This window comes from Drosophila mauritiana, chromosome 2L (genome assembly GCF_004382145.1).
Source record: "Drosophila mauritiana strain mau12 chromosome 2L, ASM438214v1, whole genome shotgun sequence".
Classification (NCBI taxonomy): Eukaryota; Metazoa; Arthropoda; class Insecta; order Diptera; family Drosophilidae; genus Drosophila; species Drosophila mauritiana.
The window spans coordinates 6,710,520-6,731,779 of NC_046667.1; the positions used below are offsets into that span (position 1 = coordinate 6,710,520).

Below are 21,260 nucleotides of genomic sequence, written 5' to 3' on the forward strand. Positions count from 1 at the left end.
GTAAAAGGATGAAATATGGACTACTATTACTACTTGCATAAAAGTATCTTTATTTCTATAAACATAAACATGCAGTTCCCACGATATTTTTAGTACATAAGTGATTAGGTTTGCACATTTTGAATATTCAAATAAAAATTAATAAAAGCCTTGTTCCTACATAGCAACAAATTTGAAGAGGGAGTCTTGTGTTAATTTATGCAATGATCGATAACATCCTGCGATTTAATCAACAAACGTTTATGCCGCCCGCAACAAAAGCAAAGCCTCAAGATCAAACGACCCATCGAAAGTCGTTGGTGATCGTAAAACATTGATCAATCAATCTTAAACGATCTGGAAAAGTCACAAAATCAGCAACTTCCGTCCAAGAAGCACGAGTTGAGCGAATGGTATCGAATAGTACGAAGCTGATCTTTACATTATTGATTGAACGAGCATTTTTACGATTGCATAAAACAAAAAGCAAAAATTATGAACTCACAATGCGGGTTCTTTGAACGAATTAAACGCAATTAGCCGAAGGTACTCTGCCAGCTTATAATAAACGGAAAATCGGTTCCGTCAGGATCAGAAATGGTTATGTGTGTTTCCAAAGTCACTCCTCAACATCTGCGTGCCATTGAATTCACTCGAGGCGATCTTAATGCGAATTTATTGCCGCCATCATTATGGCTCCGAGACATGAAAATCATTTGGGGCGATGACTAAAGACTTTTCAACAACTTTGCACCCCTTTCGTGTATCTTCGAACTCGATTATTATGCCGGTCGTCTTCGTTGCGGATGAGCACCAACTCAAACATCGGATAAGACAATGGATCTTAATTGGGGTTTATTTCTGGAAAAAACGTTATTAAATTACTGAAAATTGTCGCTCAAGGTGGGAATAAAATTCTTCATGATGAACAATTGTTGGTTTGATACTTTTGAAACTATTCAGTATAATCCCACATTATATATCAAGCCTATATATTCCCATTATCAAGTGTCGCCACCATCATCACTTACTTATTGCATAAAATCAAAATATATTAAATGTGTATTGAAGTCCCCACCTCATTGAATTGACCTCACACAGAAGTGCCCCTGAAAATCCATTTCATTTAATGCCCCAACTGCCTCAGCTGGTCAAGTCGGTGGCGAAACAGATGCCCACCCCACGGACGTGGACACTTAATGGGAATTGCATTTTTATTGCACAAACAGACGACGAAATGTTTATTAATGGCCCAAACACACAGGGCCATCCGACTCATCGGCAAATGCAGTTAAATTGATTCCGCCTCCGTTGCCCGTAACTGCAGCTCTAACTAAGTGTAACACTATAACTGCAAATGTTGTTACAACGCCCGCCTGCGACGAGCACCTGCTGACAATTTCAAGTGCAGGCCGGGCAAAAGAGCAACAACACGCACAACTGGAGTGATTTTCCGGGGTCTCATACTCAGTGCTCAATCCTGTGTCCTCAATCCAGAATCATGGTATCCTGTATCCTGCAGCCTGCATCACGAATCCTCCCCCTTGTTGCCGGCAGGCGCGGAAACCGCAATTGTAATTCACGGATGCGCAACATCGGGCAGCTTCCCAAACTAATCGCTCGCTCAGCGGGATCGTGGGGTGGCTGATTGGCCTGGTGGTTGCTCATATGCACTGCGAGAAATAGGCAATGCGAAATATATAAGCATGAATTATCATCTCTTTGGTAAAGAAGATACTTTATTGTATCTTAAGATACATTAACAAAGGAGGAGATAAATGTTAAAAATTTACAACTTACAACTTGCACTTTCTTTCAGTGCACAGCCCCTGCATGCGCCGCTTGTTGCCAATTGAATATCTCAATTGAAGGCTGTTCGCTCCTTCCCGCTGGGCGATTGTTCAGCAAAGGGAGTGCGTCTTGCCCTGACAAAAGCAAACAAAACGCCCCGATCCGCGCCAGAATCCCACTGGACTAATTCGGCTGTAACCCCGTTGATACACCCCACCCATTTTCCACACCCTCGGCTGGGCTGTGGAAAGCGCAAGTCCTGGAAATTGAGCAGTTTTGGTGTCATAAGTCGGCATTAGGGCGGTTCAACGGCGCTAAATAAAGATCAACAAAGTACATGGGAAATTAATGCACTGCCTGTAAAATTTGCTTTAAAACCCACAACAATCCGCAGTTTCTATTGTTGGTCAAGTGGATGACAGAATGGGAAATCTACTTAGAGAGTCCTCAAATGTTATAACTACCATTTCGCCCTTCTAAAAGGATGTAGTTCTTTGCCTAAAAATAAATATGCCACTTGAACTTCTAGAAAAAACACCATTAATCGCAGCCAACGCCTTTTGATTATAAATTTAAATGGCCCCAAATTGCCGGAAATAAGTCACAGCCCACATTGGGGGCTTTAATTAAGCAGAGCTCGGAAAGAAAAGTGAATTAATTTAGTATTCCTGATTTATATGTCCCATGATTTAGCCAGGAGAGCGTGGAATGCCCTCGTCCGAGTCTGCGATGAGTTATTGCCGTAAATCACGTAGAAGGTATAAACTCGCAGACAAACTATGAATGAGAAAGTCCTGCCCTCGACGGCGAGGACAACTGCGAACCTGTTTATTAGTCCTCTAATGCACAATAATACTTAGTGCCAAGGGTAGGAAATTATTCGGATCCTCTGGGAATACTTACCGACTTGGCTGCCAAATGTGACCTCTGTGCCACAGACTACTCCCTCCCTCCCCCTTCCGACTCCCGACGACTGCATCTGGATATTGAATTACGGAACACGTCTCGACTTTCTGGCCGGGAATGGGCCCAACTTCGTGCTGGAGTTAATTTGTGCTCTGCTGCCGGAATTGTTGCTGACGTTTTTACATAAAGCGGCGTATAAATCACATTTGTCCAATGCGGGGCGTACAGACCAAAGTAGCATGGCAGATGAATCTGAATCTGAATCCGAATCGAAATCGGAATCACTATTCCCCTAACTCCGCACTTGATTTGGCAGCGATTGTGGCGAAAGTGTTGCAAGCCAACACTCTGAAATTTGAAGCCCTGAATGCGAATGCGATTATGTGATGAACTCCTTACTATTAGCACAAATGGCCACAATTTGGCATATAACCAGGAAGATTACAAATACAAAGGCGTAGGATTACAAATGACATTCGACCGCATGGACAGCAGTTGCAGTCATTAAAAATGATAATTTTTTCAATTTGGCAAAACCTTTTAACCCTAACATTCAGTATTGCAAAAGAAAATGTTATATTGTACAATTGCCTAAAATATAATATAAAGTTTTTGGCATTATTTACTTTTAAAGTCCTAGAAAACTACATAAGCTTAGATACAAAGTTAGGTATTGTTCTAGCAGTAAATAAATATTTAATCAAATGAACAAACACGATTTGGATCAAATAAGTTGTCCTTGAAATAACTGTACTTTATAACTGGTTTTTTAAATACATTTATTGATTGATCTAAATATTCTAACTATTCTTGCATGTATGCAACTGCATAAGATGCATCTCTAAAATCACAAAAAGTAAAAAACACTATGTGTCCTTGATATTTTTCCCACACTTTAGGATGACACTGCACTTGCCGGTACACATGTTAACCTTTGGCAAATATTGTCGTAGGATTCGTAGATCCATATCCCGGAGCTGGAAATCTCGTTAATTGCGACGGGTTGAACAAGTGCCTTCCATTAGCGGCGTTATGCCGGCCAGAAATCAAACAGAGCCATAAAAATTTGACACTCGCAGGACTTCCCACAATCCGCACGCGTCAAGTGGACGAGTCCTTTAGTCCTTTTCCAGTTTATGCAGTCTGGAATCTGATATTGGTGGGTTTTGCCGAGGAAGTCGGTGGTGGTGGTAGCTGGTGGTGGCCCTCGCAGTGACAAGTGGTAACTTCCTTATAGAGGGTTACTCCAGATGGGGTAGATTGACTTGGCCCTAATCAAAGTGCGTGCGCAGGCACGTGTCGTAAAAATGGAGTAGCAGTCCGAGGAAATTCCCATGAAATCATTTCCGAGAATCTCTTTTGCCAACTCTTATTATGATTAGTTATTATTTTTGAGCAAGTGCATAAATACCAATGAGATTTGAAGCATACGCAGTGGGAATTCTTTCTTAACAAAGGGGCTTGATCAACAAACTGTTTTACACACCAACACTCCTCTTCCATATTGGTAGAAACGAATAACATTTGAGCTGAAATTGGCAAAAAACATGGCCAAGTACTAATTGAATTTTCCGTCATAATTTGACAAATTTAATTAAAACTATTCCCAATTAAAATTTACGAACGGACATTAGTGGCGACCAAAACTTTGAATGCGCCTGCCGAAACTCGAGTGAAAACTTTTTACATAATTGCTTTAAATTAGTTGTTAGCTCCATTTTCCCCTGAGTTCTCCATTTCCAGCTCATCATGGGCCGACCACAAGCCAAACAAATGGAAAGTGCTCTCCAAAAGGCTGCAGCGCAACCAGACGAAAAGTTGTCAACCGAAAACAAACCATTAAGTGGGTCCAAAACACTTTTGGGTTCCTCCACGCCAAATTAGCAGCGGGGTGTGGCCCATTTAGCCACCTCTTCCAGCTGAATCCAGTTTCACTGCCATATCCTCAAGTGTTTATGTTTCCCAGCCTGTGAAATGGCCATAAAGCTGGGCGAGCTGAGGTGGGGGGATTTAGGCCGAAAAATAAAACAGGCAAAATATTATAAATAAAGATAATAAAGATACAATAAACTTGAGCTAGCTTAATACATCAAGAAACATAATCTCATTTATGTTAAGTACTGAATAATATTGAACATATATACTATTTAAGCCCCCCGCTAAGTCAATTTCCATACACTTGCCCACTCCATTAATGTCAAGGATATCCGAATCGCAACACCTTTGGCCCATAAGCCGCACCGAAATCCCTCTAATACCATTAATGGCTTTTCCATAGCGGATAATTACGGGGGTTGTCTACAATTAGAGTTCCTCCGTTTGCCGCTGGCTTATTCACGCCTTTAAATTTGCATTTACTTCACACCCAGGCCCACCCCACCCTCCATTTGGTTACCACAGGCGCAGAGACGTATGGCCCGTTCCATATCCCATTCCACGTGGAAACATTCAGACGGCGGAGGCAGCCATGTAAATCATGGGTGCCAGCCAGTTGACGGCAAACAGGCAAACTGGCAAACAGCATCTCGTCTACATGTGTGCGTGCGTATCTGTGTGAGCCAAGTCGAAGAGTTGGCCCCGCCTGGGAAGAAGATTCGTCAGATTCGCATAATTAATTGCAAAGCTTTCGAATGGGGTGCTGCTACATCCTGCGGAATTTTGATTGTCTGTCCAGGGGGTTCGAGGGTGGGGGGACTTGTAGCGATTTGTGAACGTAATCGGGGGCTTGGGCTTGGGCGGCAAAGGGTTGATCCTCCACTCCTGTGGAACACCTTGGCAGCTGCCCGGGCACAGGCACACGCAAAATTAATTGCTTTTGTCATTATACGGAATCTTGACGACGCCTCCTCGTTTCTAATTTAATGTAGTTCATGGAACGCCGCTACTGCTCCTGCTCATCCCATCTATCCATTCACCTGACAGTCGCCAGGTTGTCGTCCCTGTTGTTGATTTGTGATTTATGAAGATTAATTTATTGCTAAATAGTTGTACATAATTTATTTAACATTGATTTCAACGGGATTGCTACTGAAACGGGGCGAAAGGGTTTAAAACTTGATCTGGGATAGAGAACAAGTAATTGGCCTTGGTTTTAAATTAAATATTCTTTAAAATATTCAAGACAGCTTTCTTACCTTGCCATTCATTTAATTATAGTATAAACGACTGTCTTGTTTACACAAGCCATCAAGTCAACTTGGCAATCGAATAAGCTGGACCCAAGAAACAAACAGAAAACCCAAAGATGGCTCAAGAGCCTACTACCAATCCAATTTACACCATCTGTGGTCCAGTTGAGGTCTTTGGTAATCGATGCAAGATTGGATCCATCCTTGGAGCCCTGGCAGAATTGTGGCATTTGTTTTATTTGGAGCTGCAGTTCGGCAAGTAAGTTTCCATCTGGGCCCTCCTTGACAATGAATATGCAAATTAGTTTGGCCAGCCGAAGAGCTGCCTAAGTAGTCCCAGCAAATTGAAAGCAAAACATTAAGAATTATGCCCAGATGGTTGGGGCACACAGAGTGTTGAGTGCATCAAGGGGCCATGTGCAACTTGCAACTTACATGGCTTGCAGTTGCATGTTGTCGGAACACAGATTTCTAATTGCGAGCACAAACATAAATTGCTGTGGCAACAAAAGAAAATATGATTCCCAGACTGCCAACTGGCAAGGGGAAAATGCAGAGTTTACCAAATAAATTATAAAGCATTTTGAACTCTGAGGAAAGTAAGCTTCCAAACTTTTAATTGAAAACCAAGGAAAAGTCCCTTTAATCAGCGCGTTCCTTGGAAATGGCATTTTAATTTATGTCGCACAATTAAGTGAAAGGATTTCCACGCAGGACCCCCTAACTTTTCACCTCTTTCTCAACAATTTCAGATTGGCCCACGTAACATTCCAAGAAAAGTTGGAAAACTCTTAGTTGGTGCAATTGTCATGTTTTATGTGATATGCTTGAATTTCTTCCTCAAGGATTCACTTCTTACGTAGAACAATGATTGCACAACAAATTCATTTCAAGTACCAGTTATCACTCCCGCAGAATTTTCGACTTTAATAATAGGAAGTTCTAGTTATCCCATAAACCTTAAGTACGATTGAGTACCTTTAGCTGACTGATTATGGTTATAAGTAATCGAGGGTACAATCCCAATCCCCAATATTGGGTAAATAAAAACCGAATTCCCGCATTGTTTTTTTGTGACGTGTGTCGTTAAGTGTTTTCATTAGTGAATTTATGGAGTATTTACTATACCAATAATAAAACAGCGGCGTTTCGTCTTAATTAAGTGTCTCGATGATTCAACTCAAGTAACCTAAGACACGTGATCAGCTCAGACAAAAAACAAAGGGACTGTGAATCGGGCATTGGTAAGATAGTGTGACAATCGCTCGGATGTCATAGGAAAGTCAATAGGGGAATGGGAACCACCCATCCACCACCATCATCATCAACCACGTAGAACCGCTGCCAGGAAGTAACTGAATAGAGGAAAACAACGGTAATACAAATACAAATATTGCGCTGATGACTTAATTGATTAAATGGATAAAAAAGAGGAGTGCTAGTGGTAGTGCCAGCACCATGCTATCATATCCATGGGAATATCTGTCCGGCCGGAGTGGAGTGTGTGACCCTAAGGAGGTGTTAAGGTGAGACCCTTAGGGCGTCTATCAGTCGGACAGGCAGGCGGGCAATCAAGCGATGGGATGGATATCATCCATGATGTAATCATCCTCGATTTAGCGATTATGATATCTGGTTACAGGGACATGCTGGTCGAAAGCCTTGTATCAATTAAGCTAAGTTCGAATGGTATAGTGTTTATCTAGACAAAGCAAATACTTAAAAATAATATATGCCTTAAACTTTAATTAGAGTATATTAAATGTAATCTCAATGTTGTTAATTTTGACTAATAAAATGTTATATTTTCCGTTCGAAAACCTCGATGTTTTGCCTACTTATGACCACTTAGCACGCAGCAGCTCTCATTGGGGTTTCTTCCAATTAATATTGAATTTCATCCTATATGCAAACAGTGTATATGGAGTCACATGCCAGCCACCAGCCAAGTCCAGGTCCGGGTCTCACCATCACCAGCAACCACTTCATGGTCCGCAGCATTTGTAGCCACCATAATCAGCGGCGACAAGCGAGGGCCATACATCATCGCACCGAGCAGAGCAACATATGTCCAAATAGAGGTGGGTGGGGGCCACAACCTCGAAGGGAGGACTCGGAATGGGCAACGAAATCACTCGGAACCGGAGGGGTGAGCTGGCAAACAACAGTGTGTGATATTTTGATCAGTCGAATGTGTAAAAGTCATGGAACAAATCGAGGCTCGTTAATAGAAAACAATTAGATTCCATTCGTTTATTCGACTTCGGTTAGCCAGAGGCTGAGTTCCAGGTGGCCAAATGGAAGGGGTGAAGTGAGGCACGTTCCGGCTAATATACGAAATGAAAAGTCAACTTTCAAATCATTTATCTTGTTTTCCATCAGTGGCAAAGAAAAATCGAAAAGGAAAAACCTAAAAAAAAGAAACGAACTGGAATTGAGAAAAAATGACAAAGGCACGAGTTGAAATGATGCCGCTAAATGAAATTGGCAATGGAGCCGCGATGCCTTGAGCATGTTGTGAATGCGAAATGAACCGGGTGACAGTGACACCCCAATGTGGTGACCCAGACACCCACCAGCACCTGGCTGTCAACCCTTTTTGGCCCGGCCCTTTCGTCATATTATTATTCAAATTGAAGCCGTTTTTCCGTGTACTTTTCGCATTTTTCCACCGAAACTGAAATAGCTGCCCCATGATTAATTCACACGGATGCGAGTGGGCTCGTGGGTTTTCCAGTTGTGGGATCTTCAGACGACTGACCCTTAACCCTTCTCCACTCAGGACCCACTTGTCTTGCCAATTGCTTCTTTGACAAATTGTAGTGGCCGTGGTGTCAAGTTTCCCAACTCGAAATTAGAAAAATGTAGAGAAAGCATTTAGATTAAAAAAAAACAGAAAAATAAATTAATACCAGTCAAGAGCATTTATGTAACTAGAAAAGAAGTACTTATCTTATTATGTAATGCAATCTGCTAATTGGCAAGTGCAAATAAAGCGTTTTAAAATTTGCACATCTGAGTTCAGCCATTTGTCATGTGCAATGCACGTGGCGCATTGAAAAAAAAAAAAGGATCTGGGATGGATGGTTGTGTTTTTTAAAATACAACAAAATCGCAATTGGCGAATCAATCAAATTTCGCAAATTGCCTGCTGATACTGCAATGTATCAAGTTACCCAAAAAAAGGAGCAGTTCAATTTTATCTATAACATTTTTAATTTCCTAATACATTTTCGCTGATTGATAGGTATCTTTTTTTTAATATTTCTTGCAATTAATTGAGAGCAATGTTCTATTCTATTTTAATGCAATTCACAGATCGCAATAATGATTAAATTTTATCTGACAGACTTAACTGCTCCGACTTCTGGCTCGCCCACATCGTGAAATGCGAAAACATTAAAATGATAAATGAGTGCGATTATTCCCTTATTACCATCAAATTAATAATGCTCCTCTGGCTCTCAACTTTGGCCCGGTAATCAGTTTAATTTTTGTTTTCCTTTAGCCACTCCCAGGTAAAAGGACAAAAAAGCACGGGTAACCAAGCGATTTATTGACTAAAAATGAATTACCACGCAGTGGGCCATCATAAAACAGAGCAAATAGTTGGTCACTTGTAGCGAAAGTGCGAACGTGGAGATACCCTAGAAAGTAGCAACTTGAAATATTTCTGAATATAAGAAATATGGTAATCGTGACATGAAGATATACTTACAATTATTTTAAAATTAGGGAACTTGCATCCATTAACAACTTGAATTCAACAAGTTCACAAACCTATAAAAGATTACAATACAAATACGAATTTTAAAGGATATGCTGTCTATTAATTCCTTAAGAATTTCTTATACATATTGTTAAAATTATATTTATTTGATTTTATACAAATATTATCTAGTTTGTCAGTTATCTTGGGGCATACCTTGCTGTCCCAGGGTAGCAGGAATGAGTATATGAGTAACCCACCGCCGAAATCAAACACAATCAAGCGAATTGGGTTCCGTTCCAGTTTGAGTTCCAGTTCGGGTTACTTTGCTTGCACAGCCATTTGAGGTTGTCCGTTCGTTTGGTTAAAAATAATCCGACGACTTCGTGTGGCCGCAAGGACACCCAGGATGGCCTCCCACCGCGGTAAACATCGTTTGTCAAATGCTCCGACTGCCAAGGACTGCCCCCGTCCAGCTCCAAGCCACGACACATCGCAATGCCATCCTGCCCAGCTCCAGCTCCAACTCCACCTCATCCTCCACCTCTACCTCCAGTTCCAGTTGCAGTGTGTCCGGTGTGGGTGGGTGACTTCCTTCCGTGGGCAAGGGACTTACGTGAGTCGCGGCCGTGCGATAAAATAACCGGTTACAAAATATTTGTTGACATTCCGCGGTAAATTACCATAATTAGTTGATTCGAGCGACCGACCCATGTTTGATCGGGCTGTCATGGGTTAAGGCACCAGTGGAGTGGAATGGGTGTGCGTGCAGCGACATAATGCCAAACAGGGCACTGCCCACTGCCAAAAGGATAATAATTAGAGCATATGTACGGATTGAGTGCAAATATTGACAGGAGCTGCCCTTCTTTCCCCCATTTGTCATCATTCCGGGTCGTTCTGGTGCGTAAACTCAAATTAATCAGCCGCATATCAATATCCGTGCAAACATAGCTCCACATCAAAACATATGTATGCATATATGCGATACATATGTCGCGACCTTTTGGACGCGGATTTGCCTTGCCTCAAGGATTTCCCTTCAGCCATAAGGATTGTGTTCTGTTGACAGTAGTTTGGGGGTGAAGGTTAGTTAGCATTCTCGAAGCAGGACAAGGCAAATAGGTCCTGGAATGGGATAGTCGGGATTTGTACAGCAAGTAATGTTAGTCCTTAAAGTAAAGTCACGGAAACGAGCTGAGACTTATTTTTAAAAACCATATTTTTGGGTCAGCGCAAGAGCATTACTTCATAATTCAACTAAGAACATATTATTTCTAGCAAATCTTGTAATATTTTATATAGTACTTTCAATATTATTGCAGTTATCTCCTATATCTTAACACCTAAGAAAATACCCATAGTTCAACTCATTCGGCTCCCAATGACAAAGTCATTAGTTAACATCCCTCTGATCTCAGAGCAAACAGGGTGACCACGACTTCCCAGGACCGAACCAATGAACCACAGATTAATCCCAAAGCCACGACGACAATTAATATGCTGCCAAATCCACGCCCCCCCAAAAAAAAAGATGGGCAAACCGGTCAGTGGAAAAGAGATTAGGACAGTCAAATGACTTTAAATTAAGCCGATGTGCGTCTGTCGGTCGATTTAATTAAAATCAAAACAAAATCTTTGCCCACCGCCACGCCCCTTTCGGTGGCAGCAAATAGACAAATAATAAAACCATAAATAATGCAAAACAATAAACGAGCAAGTATTCATAAATTATTAACGCAGGAGCTGCTGGCCGACAAAAGGCAGCGCAAATACCCAAAATATTTTGCCAAAGCATTTAGAAGGACAATGAGGCACGAACCAGATGACAGAATCCGGGGAAGAATAGCAAATCCCCGCAGCAAATAATTGAGCCTCATAAAGGAAATATCATTCATTGATTTTCCCCCGGCAACCACAACAGATTCTCGACCTCTCATCTTCCCCAGCAAGTGGATGAAGTCGTCGGGCGGTTGCAAATGGTCCTTGGAATGGGAATGGGCATGAGCATGGGGTGGCCAGTGGTGGTTAGGTGGTGGGTCATGGGGCTTCTCTTGGCAGGCTATATGGACAGCTGACGAAACTATCCACCTAGCGGCGAAGGAAGACTTTCACATGAATCCCAAATCTATGCCTCGTCATGATTTGCACAAAAAACTTGAGCTGGCAAATTTGTCAGTGGCACAAAGGACACGGCAAAGAAGAGGATGAGGGAAGCGGAACTGGAAAAATCTAAGGACGAGTCAGGGAGAACAAATGATAAATTATTGAGGGATTTTCGTTAATTTGATGACACTGATGATGGCCAAGGCCAGATTATCCTGACTGCCGAATTTTGATTGGGCCAAACAGGGAACAGAATATGGTACATAACTCATAAAATAACTTGTAATGATTTCAATTTTAAAAGTTATAGATATACTTAAGTTCAATTAAAATCTTTTCGTAGAAATTTAAAAAGTACCATATGGCAGCTAATCGAGAGTATTTCTATAAGTTTAACAACATAATTTTACCAATTTTTTTAAAGCTAGCCAGATAAAATACACTTTTAATATATTTATGAGATGTTGAACGGAATTCCATTTTTTTTTTAAATGTTTTTAGACTAATACTTATTTCCATATTTAAAAAGAATATGTTTTCAATTTTCGAAGTGGAATTAAAGCAATAAGCTGAGTATATAGCTATGCAAAAGATGCCATATATTTTATACTTATGGCCTAAGGCAAGGAAATATAATTTATTTGAGGTCAAGCTCTTGGTGTATTTAACTTAATTAACTGTTTTATTCATCATCACAATTTTTTTTTATTTTTGCTTCTTTTTTCGACAGCATTAGTCCCAAGTGCGTCTTCGCTAGTTTTTGAGTGTGTACTCGCTAACATGGAAGTGTGTACACACTCGCTATCATTTTCTGGAACCCCACATCTTGTACAGTTTGAACTTTTTGAGACATGTTTATGAATGGCTGAAGTTGCTTATGTTAATAGGAGTCTACGAATAACTGTCAGATTCCGACAATCCGATTAATTAGCATTTTTTAATCCACAAGTTTAAATAGTTTGGCAAGCATTCACGAAAATATATTTCAGATGGTTGGCAACGTGATACTTAGCATTCTGAGTTGACCCGACAATAAACTGGTATGTAGTTAGTAGTTAGTTGGTATTTTATAGGGGCGGTCACACTAATCCGTACCCAAAAACAATCAACCGATGCGAAAAGCATAACAATTCGAAAGTTTAAAATTCGGTCAAGATGAGCGCCTATTATCGGCGCGCGGCGTTGCGCAAGAAGAGCCCCAGCCGCGGATCGTCCTTCGAGTCGGAGATGAACGAGTCCGGCTACACATCCTTCCTGGCCCTGCACAATTCCACCGCGGAGACGCCATTTTTGTTGGAGGACGCTGAGGGCGAAAATTGTCGCAATGCATCGAATACCACCACATTCTTTCGGGGGCTGAACACGCCCAGTAGCCACCAGGAGCAGGACCTTCACTGGGGCAAGCCCTATCCCAGAACACAGCCCCAAAAGAAAATTTCCGCGGAGGAGGAGCCTTTCTCTATGACTCCGCGTCTGCAGGATGAGCATAGTCTGCCCAAGCGGCGCAAGAAACACTTTCAATCGCCACACAGTAGCCCCAAGAAGTCCAAGAAGCTGCTTTTTCCCCACATAGAAGAACCGCCCAAAAATCGCTTCTACGGCGGTGTCGAAAGGCTGGACATAGTGGCCAAGCTGGCGCAAGAGCTTCCGGCACTGGAGTGCATACTGCGTCATGTGGGTGCCCACACGCTGGACGTGATGACCAAGGTGTCGCCGGCCTGGAAGCAGGCCGTTTATCGCAGCCAGCGCGCCTTGGAGCGCCTGCAGAACCACCTACTCAAGTTGAACCTTACCAAAGAGAATCCTCACGTGCCCAAGCGGTGCAGCCATGTGCCCAAGGCAAACCACACAGTGCCATTGCAGACCTCGAACCATAGCAGCCTGGCCAACAGCGCCGCCTCGCTAATGGACTCGGGCAACTCGAGCATCCACCTGATGGACGTGGATGCCGGAAGGGTTCTGCGCGAGCAGACGCAGCGCGTCAAGTGTCCGCGATGCGGACGAGGCAGCCGGGTTTTCATAAGCGAGGCAGCCAAGGGTGGTGAAAACCTATTGTCTCAGACCCTGCCTATTGGACGTACAACCAGCACATTCCCCTGCATGACGGGTCCGCCTCTCAAACGCTTCCTGTCCCTGGATCTTGACGAGGTCAAGAGTTCACCGCAAGGACCGCCATACAACTTCGCCGAATGCACCAGTGTCATCTGCCAGTTCCGGTTCTGCGTCAACTGTCTGTCCAAGTCGCATCCCGGCGAGCGTTGCCTGGTCACAGAGCTGGACACACCATCCAAACTGATGATGCCACGGGAGCGACTGACGCCGCCACAACGTGCCCAGAGCCGTGATCCGAAAATCACAAGGAAGAACTCGCTCAAGCGGCTCTGCTTTTAGCTTTATCATAGGCTTTTAACTATTACGATTAGTATTCGATTTTTTCAAATCTCATTAATTCCGTATTATGTCCATCGCATTAAGTTCCATTTCATCACGTACATTCTTATATATGTTTTTAAATCGTTTCATGTAAGGTTTGTCGGAATTCTGTACCTCTGCGAGATTAAGTATTTTTTACACATGCAAAATATATAAATCATTTTTAAAACTATAATTGTTATAATTATAATTGGGGGAAAGTGATTCCTGTTGTCTAACGTGTAAGAATTTGTTATTATACATCATTATGACAGTCTTCAAAGGCAGCCTTAATATCTTAGGCTTAAAAATATCATGGTAAATATTTTATTATTATTATTGATTGCACTTAAAAATAAATTCAAACACAAAATGTTTAAAATCAGCTGTGGTATACGCCGGTTTGTGTCTTTGCTAACGTCAATGTGCTGTTTTTGCCATGCGCCTACTTGTACATCCAAGAGATCACTGGCCACACCAACAAAACACGTGTGGAGTGCGGTTGCCGCTCATTTATTATTCTCCGTTTTTACCTTTAATTAACTTGAGAAAAAAGGAAGAAACGACCATCCAAGATGAGTACTGCGTTGGCACAGCAGCTGCAGAAATTGGCTGCGCCGCAGTCGTCGGTGACTTTGGCAGATGCACGAAGTCGCGCCTCCATACTCTTCGATCCCAAGGAGGCGGCCACCAAGGAGCGGCGGTCCATCTATGAGATCGGGTTGACGGGACTGCAGGAGCTGACCGACTTTAATCCAGCCTTCAAGGAGTTCCAGCTGACGTTGTTCGATGAGGCCACATTGACGCTGGAGCGATCCGTGGAGCTGCCGGAGATTAACAAGATGCTGGACGCGGCCATTGCCAAGTTTCTGCGCCTGCTTTCGCCGTACCTTCTGCTCCGACCCGCACACATGGCCTTCGAATGGTTGTTGCGACGATTCCAGGTTCACGAGTATAACCGGAGAGAAGTTATGGCTCTGATTCTGCCCTATCACGAGACTATGATATTTGTCCAGATCCTTAAGACCATGAGGCTCCGGTCATCGGATGCAGACTGGTACTGGCTCCGCCCGTTGCAGCGTCCTGGCGTTCCGCTGGCCAAGACTACTATTGTTAACAGAGCCGCCAGCAATCCCGCCTTCCTCGGCTTCATCTGCCAAAGTACCCAGAAGGCGGTCAAGGAACTGGGTCCTCGAGCCCACCAACTACAAGCCCAGATCAACTTCTATGCCACCGTCGTAGTTGGCGCCCTGCAATCGGCCAAACCACTGCAGGACTGGCACATCACCACTATTTTAGAGTCGCTGCTTCGTGGCCTGGTTTCCGATAATATCGACTTTATGGCAGCTGCCTATGTGATTGTTGCTCAACTTGTTTCCCGCACCAAGCTCAAGAGCAAGGTGTGCAACGCCCTGCTGGAACGCGTGGCCAACTGCCCGTTTGAGAGGCTTTACAGTGAGTCGCTGCTCCTGCTTGTCTGTATCTATGGCAAACAGCAGGCCGCATTACCGCACTTTAAGCCGGAAACCATACTCAATCTGGTTGGGAAGAAGTGGCTCATCTCCACTCTGTCCTCACTGGCCAAGGGTAACATCGCCATCCAGTCTATCTGCATGCCACTCATGACGGGCGCCGTGGCCGCCATTCGGGAGGATGACGCCTCTTCCAGCTCATGCAAACTGTTCTTGGACAAAGTCCTGTCAGAGGTGCCAATGCCAAAGCCGACTGCTCAGCAACTGATCAAGTGAGTACTAGAAGTATCTATCGAAAGTAATAAAAAAAAAGTATTTATACAATTAAATTTAAAACGATTTCAACTGCCCCGATCCAATTAACATACTTTACCCATTTCAGTTGCTTTTTGGATACTTATGTAGAGATTGCGATCGATGCACCAGAGCCCATGGAAACTAACTCAAACGACGATGACGATACCATCGTAATTGATTCGGATGATGAGATCGAGACGGAAAAGACCACTTTCCAAACCTGGTATTCCACTTACCTCGAAAAACTGGAGAGACGCTATCCAGAAGCTTTTGATCTGAGCGTTAAAGAGGCCTTGAGATCCAAATCCTCCACAAGCAATCGTCAGAAGGCTTTAAAGTTGGCTTTGGGTAAGTAAAAAAGTAATAATATTTATATTTTTTTTATATTTAATATGTTTTATTCGTTCTAAGGCTTCCGTCTCAACACTACTGATGAAAAAGCGAAGCACGCATACGAAAAACTCTATCACTACAGCGCTGACTGGCGACTTAGTGCTGTCCAGAAACTACTCCAGAATTTGAATGTGTCTAAAAAGCGGGAGAGAAGCGTTAAGCTTTTGCAGGAATGTCTCCCCGATAGGATAAATGATGATAGCGGTGCTGTGGTCTCAACCATGCTATCATTGCCTACCGAGGAGCTCGCCGAGATTTTGGGTCCGTTGCCACTGGCTCAAACCCTATGTCGTCTGCTGTATCGTGCTCAGTCCGAAAAGGATGAGGAATGGCAACCTGTGGGTTCCCTCGCTGTTCGTCACTTGACCTCTGCCCTGGTGAGCGGAAGCTATGACACAAATTTGGTGCTATTAGCGCTGATGCCGCTTCTCTTTCCTGGCGAAGCAATAGCTGAACACCAGCACAAGGCTCTGCTTATTCTACTTGGCAGTGATTTTGTCAGTAAAGTTCCGTTTTTGGCAGATCTTAAAGTGAGCAACAAATTCAGCGACTTTAATGTCGGCGAGCACCGTCAACACTTCCTGGACATCATAGCGAGCAGCAATCAGGAACTGAGTAGTCATGAACGTGCGTTGCTCCAAAGCGTAGAAGATCATGGCGGTGAGTCGTACATTCAGAAAGCCTCCCAGCTGACGCACCTGTTACTCCTGCTGACTGCCTACGCCAAGAGGGAACTACAACCTCGGGAAAGCCTTCACATGTTGGAGAAAATCGGGCTTTATAGCCGGCGCCTCCAGTTCCGTGTCGTCAACGGTAGTCAAAACACACAGAATTGTGCTCCTCTACAATTGTATGTGGATTTCCTATTGACTTTGGTTAAGAACACCAAATGGACAGCTCTGGCTTCCACTCCTTGGAATCAGATGACCGATGAGCTTCGCCTCTGTCTGCGCCTGCTGGAAATAATATGCGCCCAAGTGTTTTCGGAAAAAGCTGATCAGCCAGAGCGTCAGGAGTGGACACGAGCCCTGCAGCAAAGTTTGCAACTAATCCTGCCTGAAGCTCAAGACAGATTGGATGTGCTATCAAACTTCTATGTGTTCGAGCGACTGCCAGAACTGTGGCCTCGAGACTCTGACTATGCCGTGTTCCGGTTGCAAGGATTTATTATTCTGGAAGCGGTGCTGTCCAACCCGAAATCCCAAATAGACTGCAGCCTGGTTCATGTGCTGCGGGTGGCCAACGCCTGTGGATCTCCCTTACAAACTCTGCGAGTGCAGGCCATTAACACTCTGCAGTTAATCAGTAATCGCAAGCTGGTGAGCCATGTGGAGCAATTGGTGCGTTCGTTGCTGCAGCGGAAGAGTGAGTTGAGCATGGATCACGAACAATACGCCCTGATTCTATACACCATTCTGGAGCCAGAAAAGGCCACTGCCAAGGAAAGACTCGTGCTGTCAAAACTGAAACGATCTATATTGGCTTTGACCGCCGATCCGGAGCAGTCTCCCATTTGTACGGCGTCTTTGCTTGCGGCCCTGAAGCACGTCAACGATGAGAATTTCTTAAACGATTTGCTGCCGCTGGGTCTTGACTCCCTGAAGAAGATAACTGCGGGAGAAGACAACCAGCATATAAAACAGCTGCCATGGCCACATAGTGAAATCTACAAGTCGGTAATAGAGAAGTTTGAGGGGCGTATTGCGGTGAATGTGTTGCTGCGAAAGGATCTGGCTTGGAAATTGTTTGAGGACAGCTTCGCCCAGTATGACACCTATGTCGAACTTGAACAGAAGCTACAGCCTCTTCCCTGTGTCCTGCTAAACAGCCTCACGCCGGAGACCTTTGAGCAAATGCATGCCAAGCACAAGATTGCTCTAATCAAGCTGATAGTGGAGTCGGCTACCAATTCGGACAATGACAGCATATTCTTGGCTGGCCATCGTTTGCTGAAGCGCTGCCGTTTGGATTGCCAGCCACTCGTGCCGATCCTCTTGGAGATGGCCAACACCAAGGTGCAGAAGAAACAACCCGTCAAACGACGATCAGTACAGGCAACCCAACTGAATTTGACCAGCCCATCCTGGAAGGAAGGAATGACTCTTCTCGAGCTGTTGGAGCACAAGAAACAGCTGGTTGGAGCGGAGCTGCTGATACCACCGCTCTTCGAACTTCTACAGGCCTGTCTTGCGATGGAAGAGCATAGTGCCGCTGAGTATCCCAAGCAGCTGATTCTCTCGAGCTTGCTGCACTGCTGTCAGACGGCACAGTCGGCCGGTGTGCAGCTCGTTAAGGCTATGCCTGAATCTAGCTTCCGCATCGAGTTGGTGGTGCAATCCTTAAGGAATACCCGCAATCCGCAGACCCAGCAGCATGCGCTGCTTTTCCTGACTCACTGTGCTGGCATGTATCCGCAACAAGTTTTACACAAGATCGTCGAAATCTTTACGTTCGTTGGATCCACGGTGGCGCGGCACGACGATGCCTTCAGCCTGCATATAATTCACAATGTGGTGGAGTCGATTATACCAATTCTGCTTCTGAATACCGGACATAATGAGCTGGTTATACCCGTGCTTAAGGTGTTTGCTGATATTTGCACGGACGTACCGATCCATCGGAGATTGCCATTGTATGCTACTCTGTTCCGAGTTCTGGAGCCCAAGGAGCACCTCTGGCAGTTCTTGTGCATTATCTTCGAGTCTCAAGTGCTTCTGGAGCAAGTTCCACAAAAGGTGTCCACAGACAAGTCGCGGCTGGACTTTGCCCGTGAACTGACGTTGATGTTCGAAGATCCGACGGTCGCAATTCAGACGTGCATCCGTCTATTGGATTACCTGGCCAAATTGCCGGCAACCAAAAGCAGTACTTCGGGTGGCTCAGGCTCCTCTGCGCTTATCACGGAACAACAGCTCTTTGATGTTCGGACCCGGACGTTTAAGCAACTGCGGCACTATAAGTACCTCATCATGGACTTCCTTTCTGGAATTAGCAGCTGCAACGAATGGGAGAAGAAGATGAAGCGTCCTGATCCCAGCGAGCTACTTCCGTATTATCAGGAATTTATCCTAAAGACACTCGCGTACGTGGGCGTACTTAATGGAGCATTGGAAGCAGCCTCCGAAACGCCTTCTCTGGAGAAGTTCTGGCGCGTGCTAGCTAACCATGCACACGATGTCTTGGATAACGCCATCGGCCTTTTGGCACCGCAACATTTCCTCAGTGTGATAACCGAGCTGCTGAAACATGATCATGTGTATGTGCGCATTAAGGTGATGGACTTGTTGGTGACCAAGCTAAGTCCAACGAGCGATTACTTCCAGCAATCCCCCGCTGAACACTTTGGAGTGCTATTTGCTCCTTTGCAAGAGATTATCGACGGTATTCTGGAGGGTAGTTCCAACAGTGCGCAGCAGGCGAAACTTCAACAGACGGCGTTGCATGCCCTACAGTTGTTGGCCCTCCATCATGGACGCGACTACATCGAGGAGTGCCGCTCTCTTTTAGCCACCTTGACCAAGATCACCAAACGACGTGCAAACGTGCCCAAGGCTGTAGTGGGCAATGTGGTGCTGACCCTCGTCGAAATCTGTGCAAGTCTTAAGGCCCACGCCTTGGCCCAATTGCCAAAGTTCGCTCCCCAACTGACTGAGTTACTCAAGGAACAGGTCCACCAAATGGCCTCGCTTAAACAAGGTCCAGACTACGTCTGTTCCACCCTTGTCACAGGTAAGATCCGAACAAATCCATTTGGAAATATTTCTCAACTAATGTTCCAACTACTCCATTGTAGCACTCCACAAGCTCTTCAAGGCGTTGCCGCTTTTCTTGGGACCCTACTTGGTGGACATTATCGGAGGCTTGGCGCGCCTTTCTGTGCAACTGGAAAATCCACAGCTTCTGCAGGATAAACGCACACAGGTGCTTAAGCAGAAACTTGCGGAGGTTTGGAGTGCAGTTGCCCAGGGCGTCGAGGTGCGCATTCTTGTGCCCAGTTGCGCCAAGGCGTCCTCCAGCCTATTAGAGCAGCAAGCGTACGACGAGCTAGGACATCTGATGCAGCAGCTGCTGCTGCAGAGCGTCCAACACAATTCAGCCGCTCAATTGCAACCGGTTCAGGATCCCCTAAGCGAGCTATTCCTGCAAGCACTCAACTTCCGGCTTCAAGTGCGTGGACTAGGATTGCAGAGGCAATTGGTTTCGGATGTAGAGGCTTCCATAACCGAGACCTTTGTGACGTGGATCCTAAAGTTGTCCGAGACCAGTTTCCGTCCCATGTACTCTCGGGTACATAAGTGGGCACTGGAGAGTACCTCTCGGGAAACTCGTCTCACCTACTTCCTGCTGACCAACCGGATCGCCGAAGCTCTAAAATCTTTGTTCGTGCTATTTGCCAGCGATTTCGTGGAAGACTCTTCGCGCTTGCTGACGGAGCACAACTCAATCCGACCCGAGTTCGAAGTCGAGGAAAGGGAAGATGATGTGGACCTGTTAATGGCAATACTGAACACTCTGCATCATGTGTTCTTGTACTGCAATGAGGACTTCATCAATGAGCACCGCTTCAACGTGTTGATGCCACCGCTGGTCAACCAATTAGAAAACGACCTGGTACTGGGAAATGAGTCGCTCCAGCAAGTTCTCAGTAACTGCATTGCCCAGTTTGCGGTGGCCACCAACGATGTGATGTGGAAGCAGCTCAACAGCCAAGTGCTCCTAAAGACACGCACACCCACCCCCGAAGTGCGGATTCTGGCATTCAACAGCTGTGTGGCTATCGCGCGCAAACTGGGTGAATCCTATGCCACCTTGTTGCCGGAGACAGTTCCATTCATCGCTGAGCTCCTGGAGGACGAGCACCAGCGTGTGGAGAAGAACACCCGGACTGCAGTGCAGGAGCTAGAAACTATTTTAGGCGAGCCGGTGCAAAAGTATCTATAATTATGGGAGAAGAGATTTCTCCAAATGTAAAACGTTGTGTACTCTTATACTGTCATAAAGAAATCTATTATTACATTTTTAAAAGTGATATTTCAGTCATAATCATTAAGATCTTCAAAAAATCTG

The 21,260-nt window shown here is 44.6% G+C and overlaps 2 protein-coding genes across 2 annotated transcripts; both read left to right on the plus strand.

Moving 5' to 3' along the window:
* The first annotated feature begins 12,676 nt into the window (after positions 1–12,676).
* LOC117150348 lies at positions 12,677–14,224 on the plus strand. Its single transcript, XM_033317200.1, has one exon. The coding sequence runs from the start codon at positions 12,775–12,777 to the stop codon at positions 14,008–14,010; it is 1,236 nt and encodes a 411-aa protein (XP_033173091.1). The 5' UTR covers positions 12,677–12,774; the 3' UTR covers positions 14,011–14,224.
* A 299-nt stretch (positions 14,225–14,523) lies between these two features.
* On the plus strand, positions 14,524–21,218 carry LOC117150778 (HEAT repeat-containing protein 1 homolog). Its single transcript, XM_033317826.1, has 4 exons — positions 14,524–15,775; positions 15,886–16,148; positions 16,212–19,922; positions 19,987–21,218. Exons 1-4 carry the CDS (start codon positions 14,607–14,609, stop codon positions 21,132–21,134), a joined length of 6,291 nt encoding a protein of 2,096 aa, XP_033173717.1. The 5' UTR covers positions 14,524–14,606; the 3' UTR covers positions 21,135–21,218.
* The last annotated feature ends 42 nt before the right edge of the window (positions 21,219–21,260 follow it).

Excerpts from the sequence above, each read along its gene's own strand:
- LOC117150348 (XM_033317200.1), top strand. The coding sequence starts at position 12,775 with ATGAGCGCCTATTATCGGCGCGCGGCGTTGCGCAAGAAGAGCCCCAGC.
- LOC117150778 (XM_033317826.1), top strand. The coding sequence starts at position 14,607 with ATGAGTACTGCGTTGGCACAGCAGCTGCAGAAATTGGCTGCGCCGCAG. Across the intron at positions 15,776-15,885 it reads ACTGCTCAGCAACTGATCAA|TTGCTTTTTGGATACTTATG; the intron begins GTGAGTACTAGA and ends TACCCATTTCAG. Across the intron at positions 16,149-16,211 it reads GGCTTTAAAGTTGGCTTTGG|GCTTCCGTCTCAACACTACT; the intron begins GTAAGTAAAAAA and ends ATTCGTTCTAAG.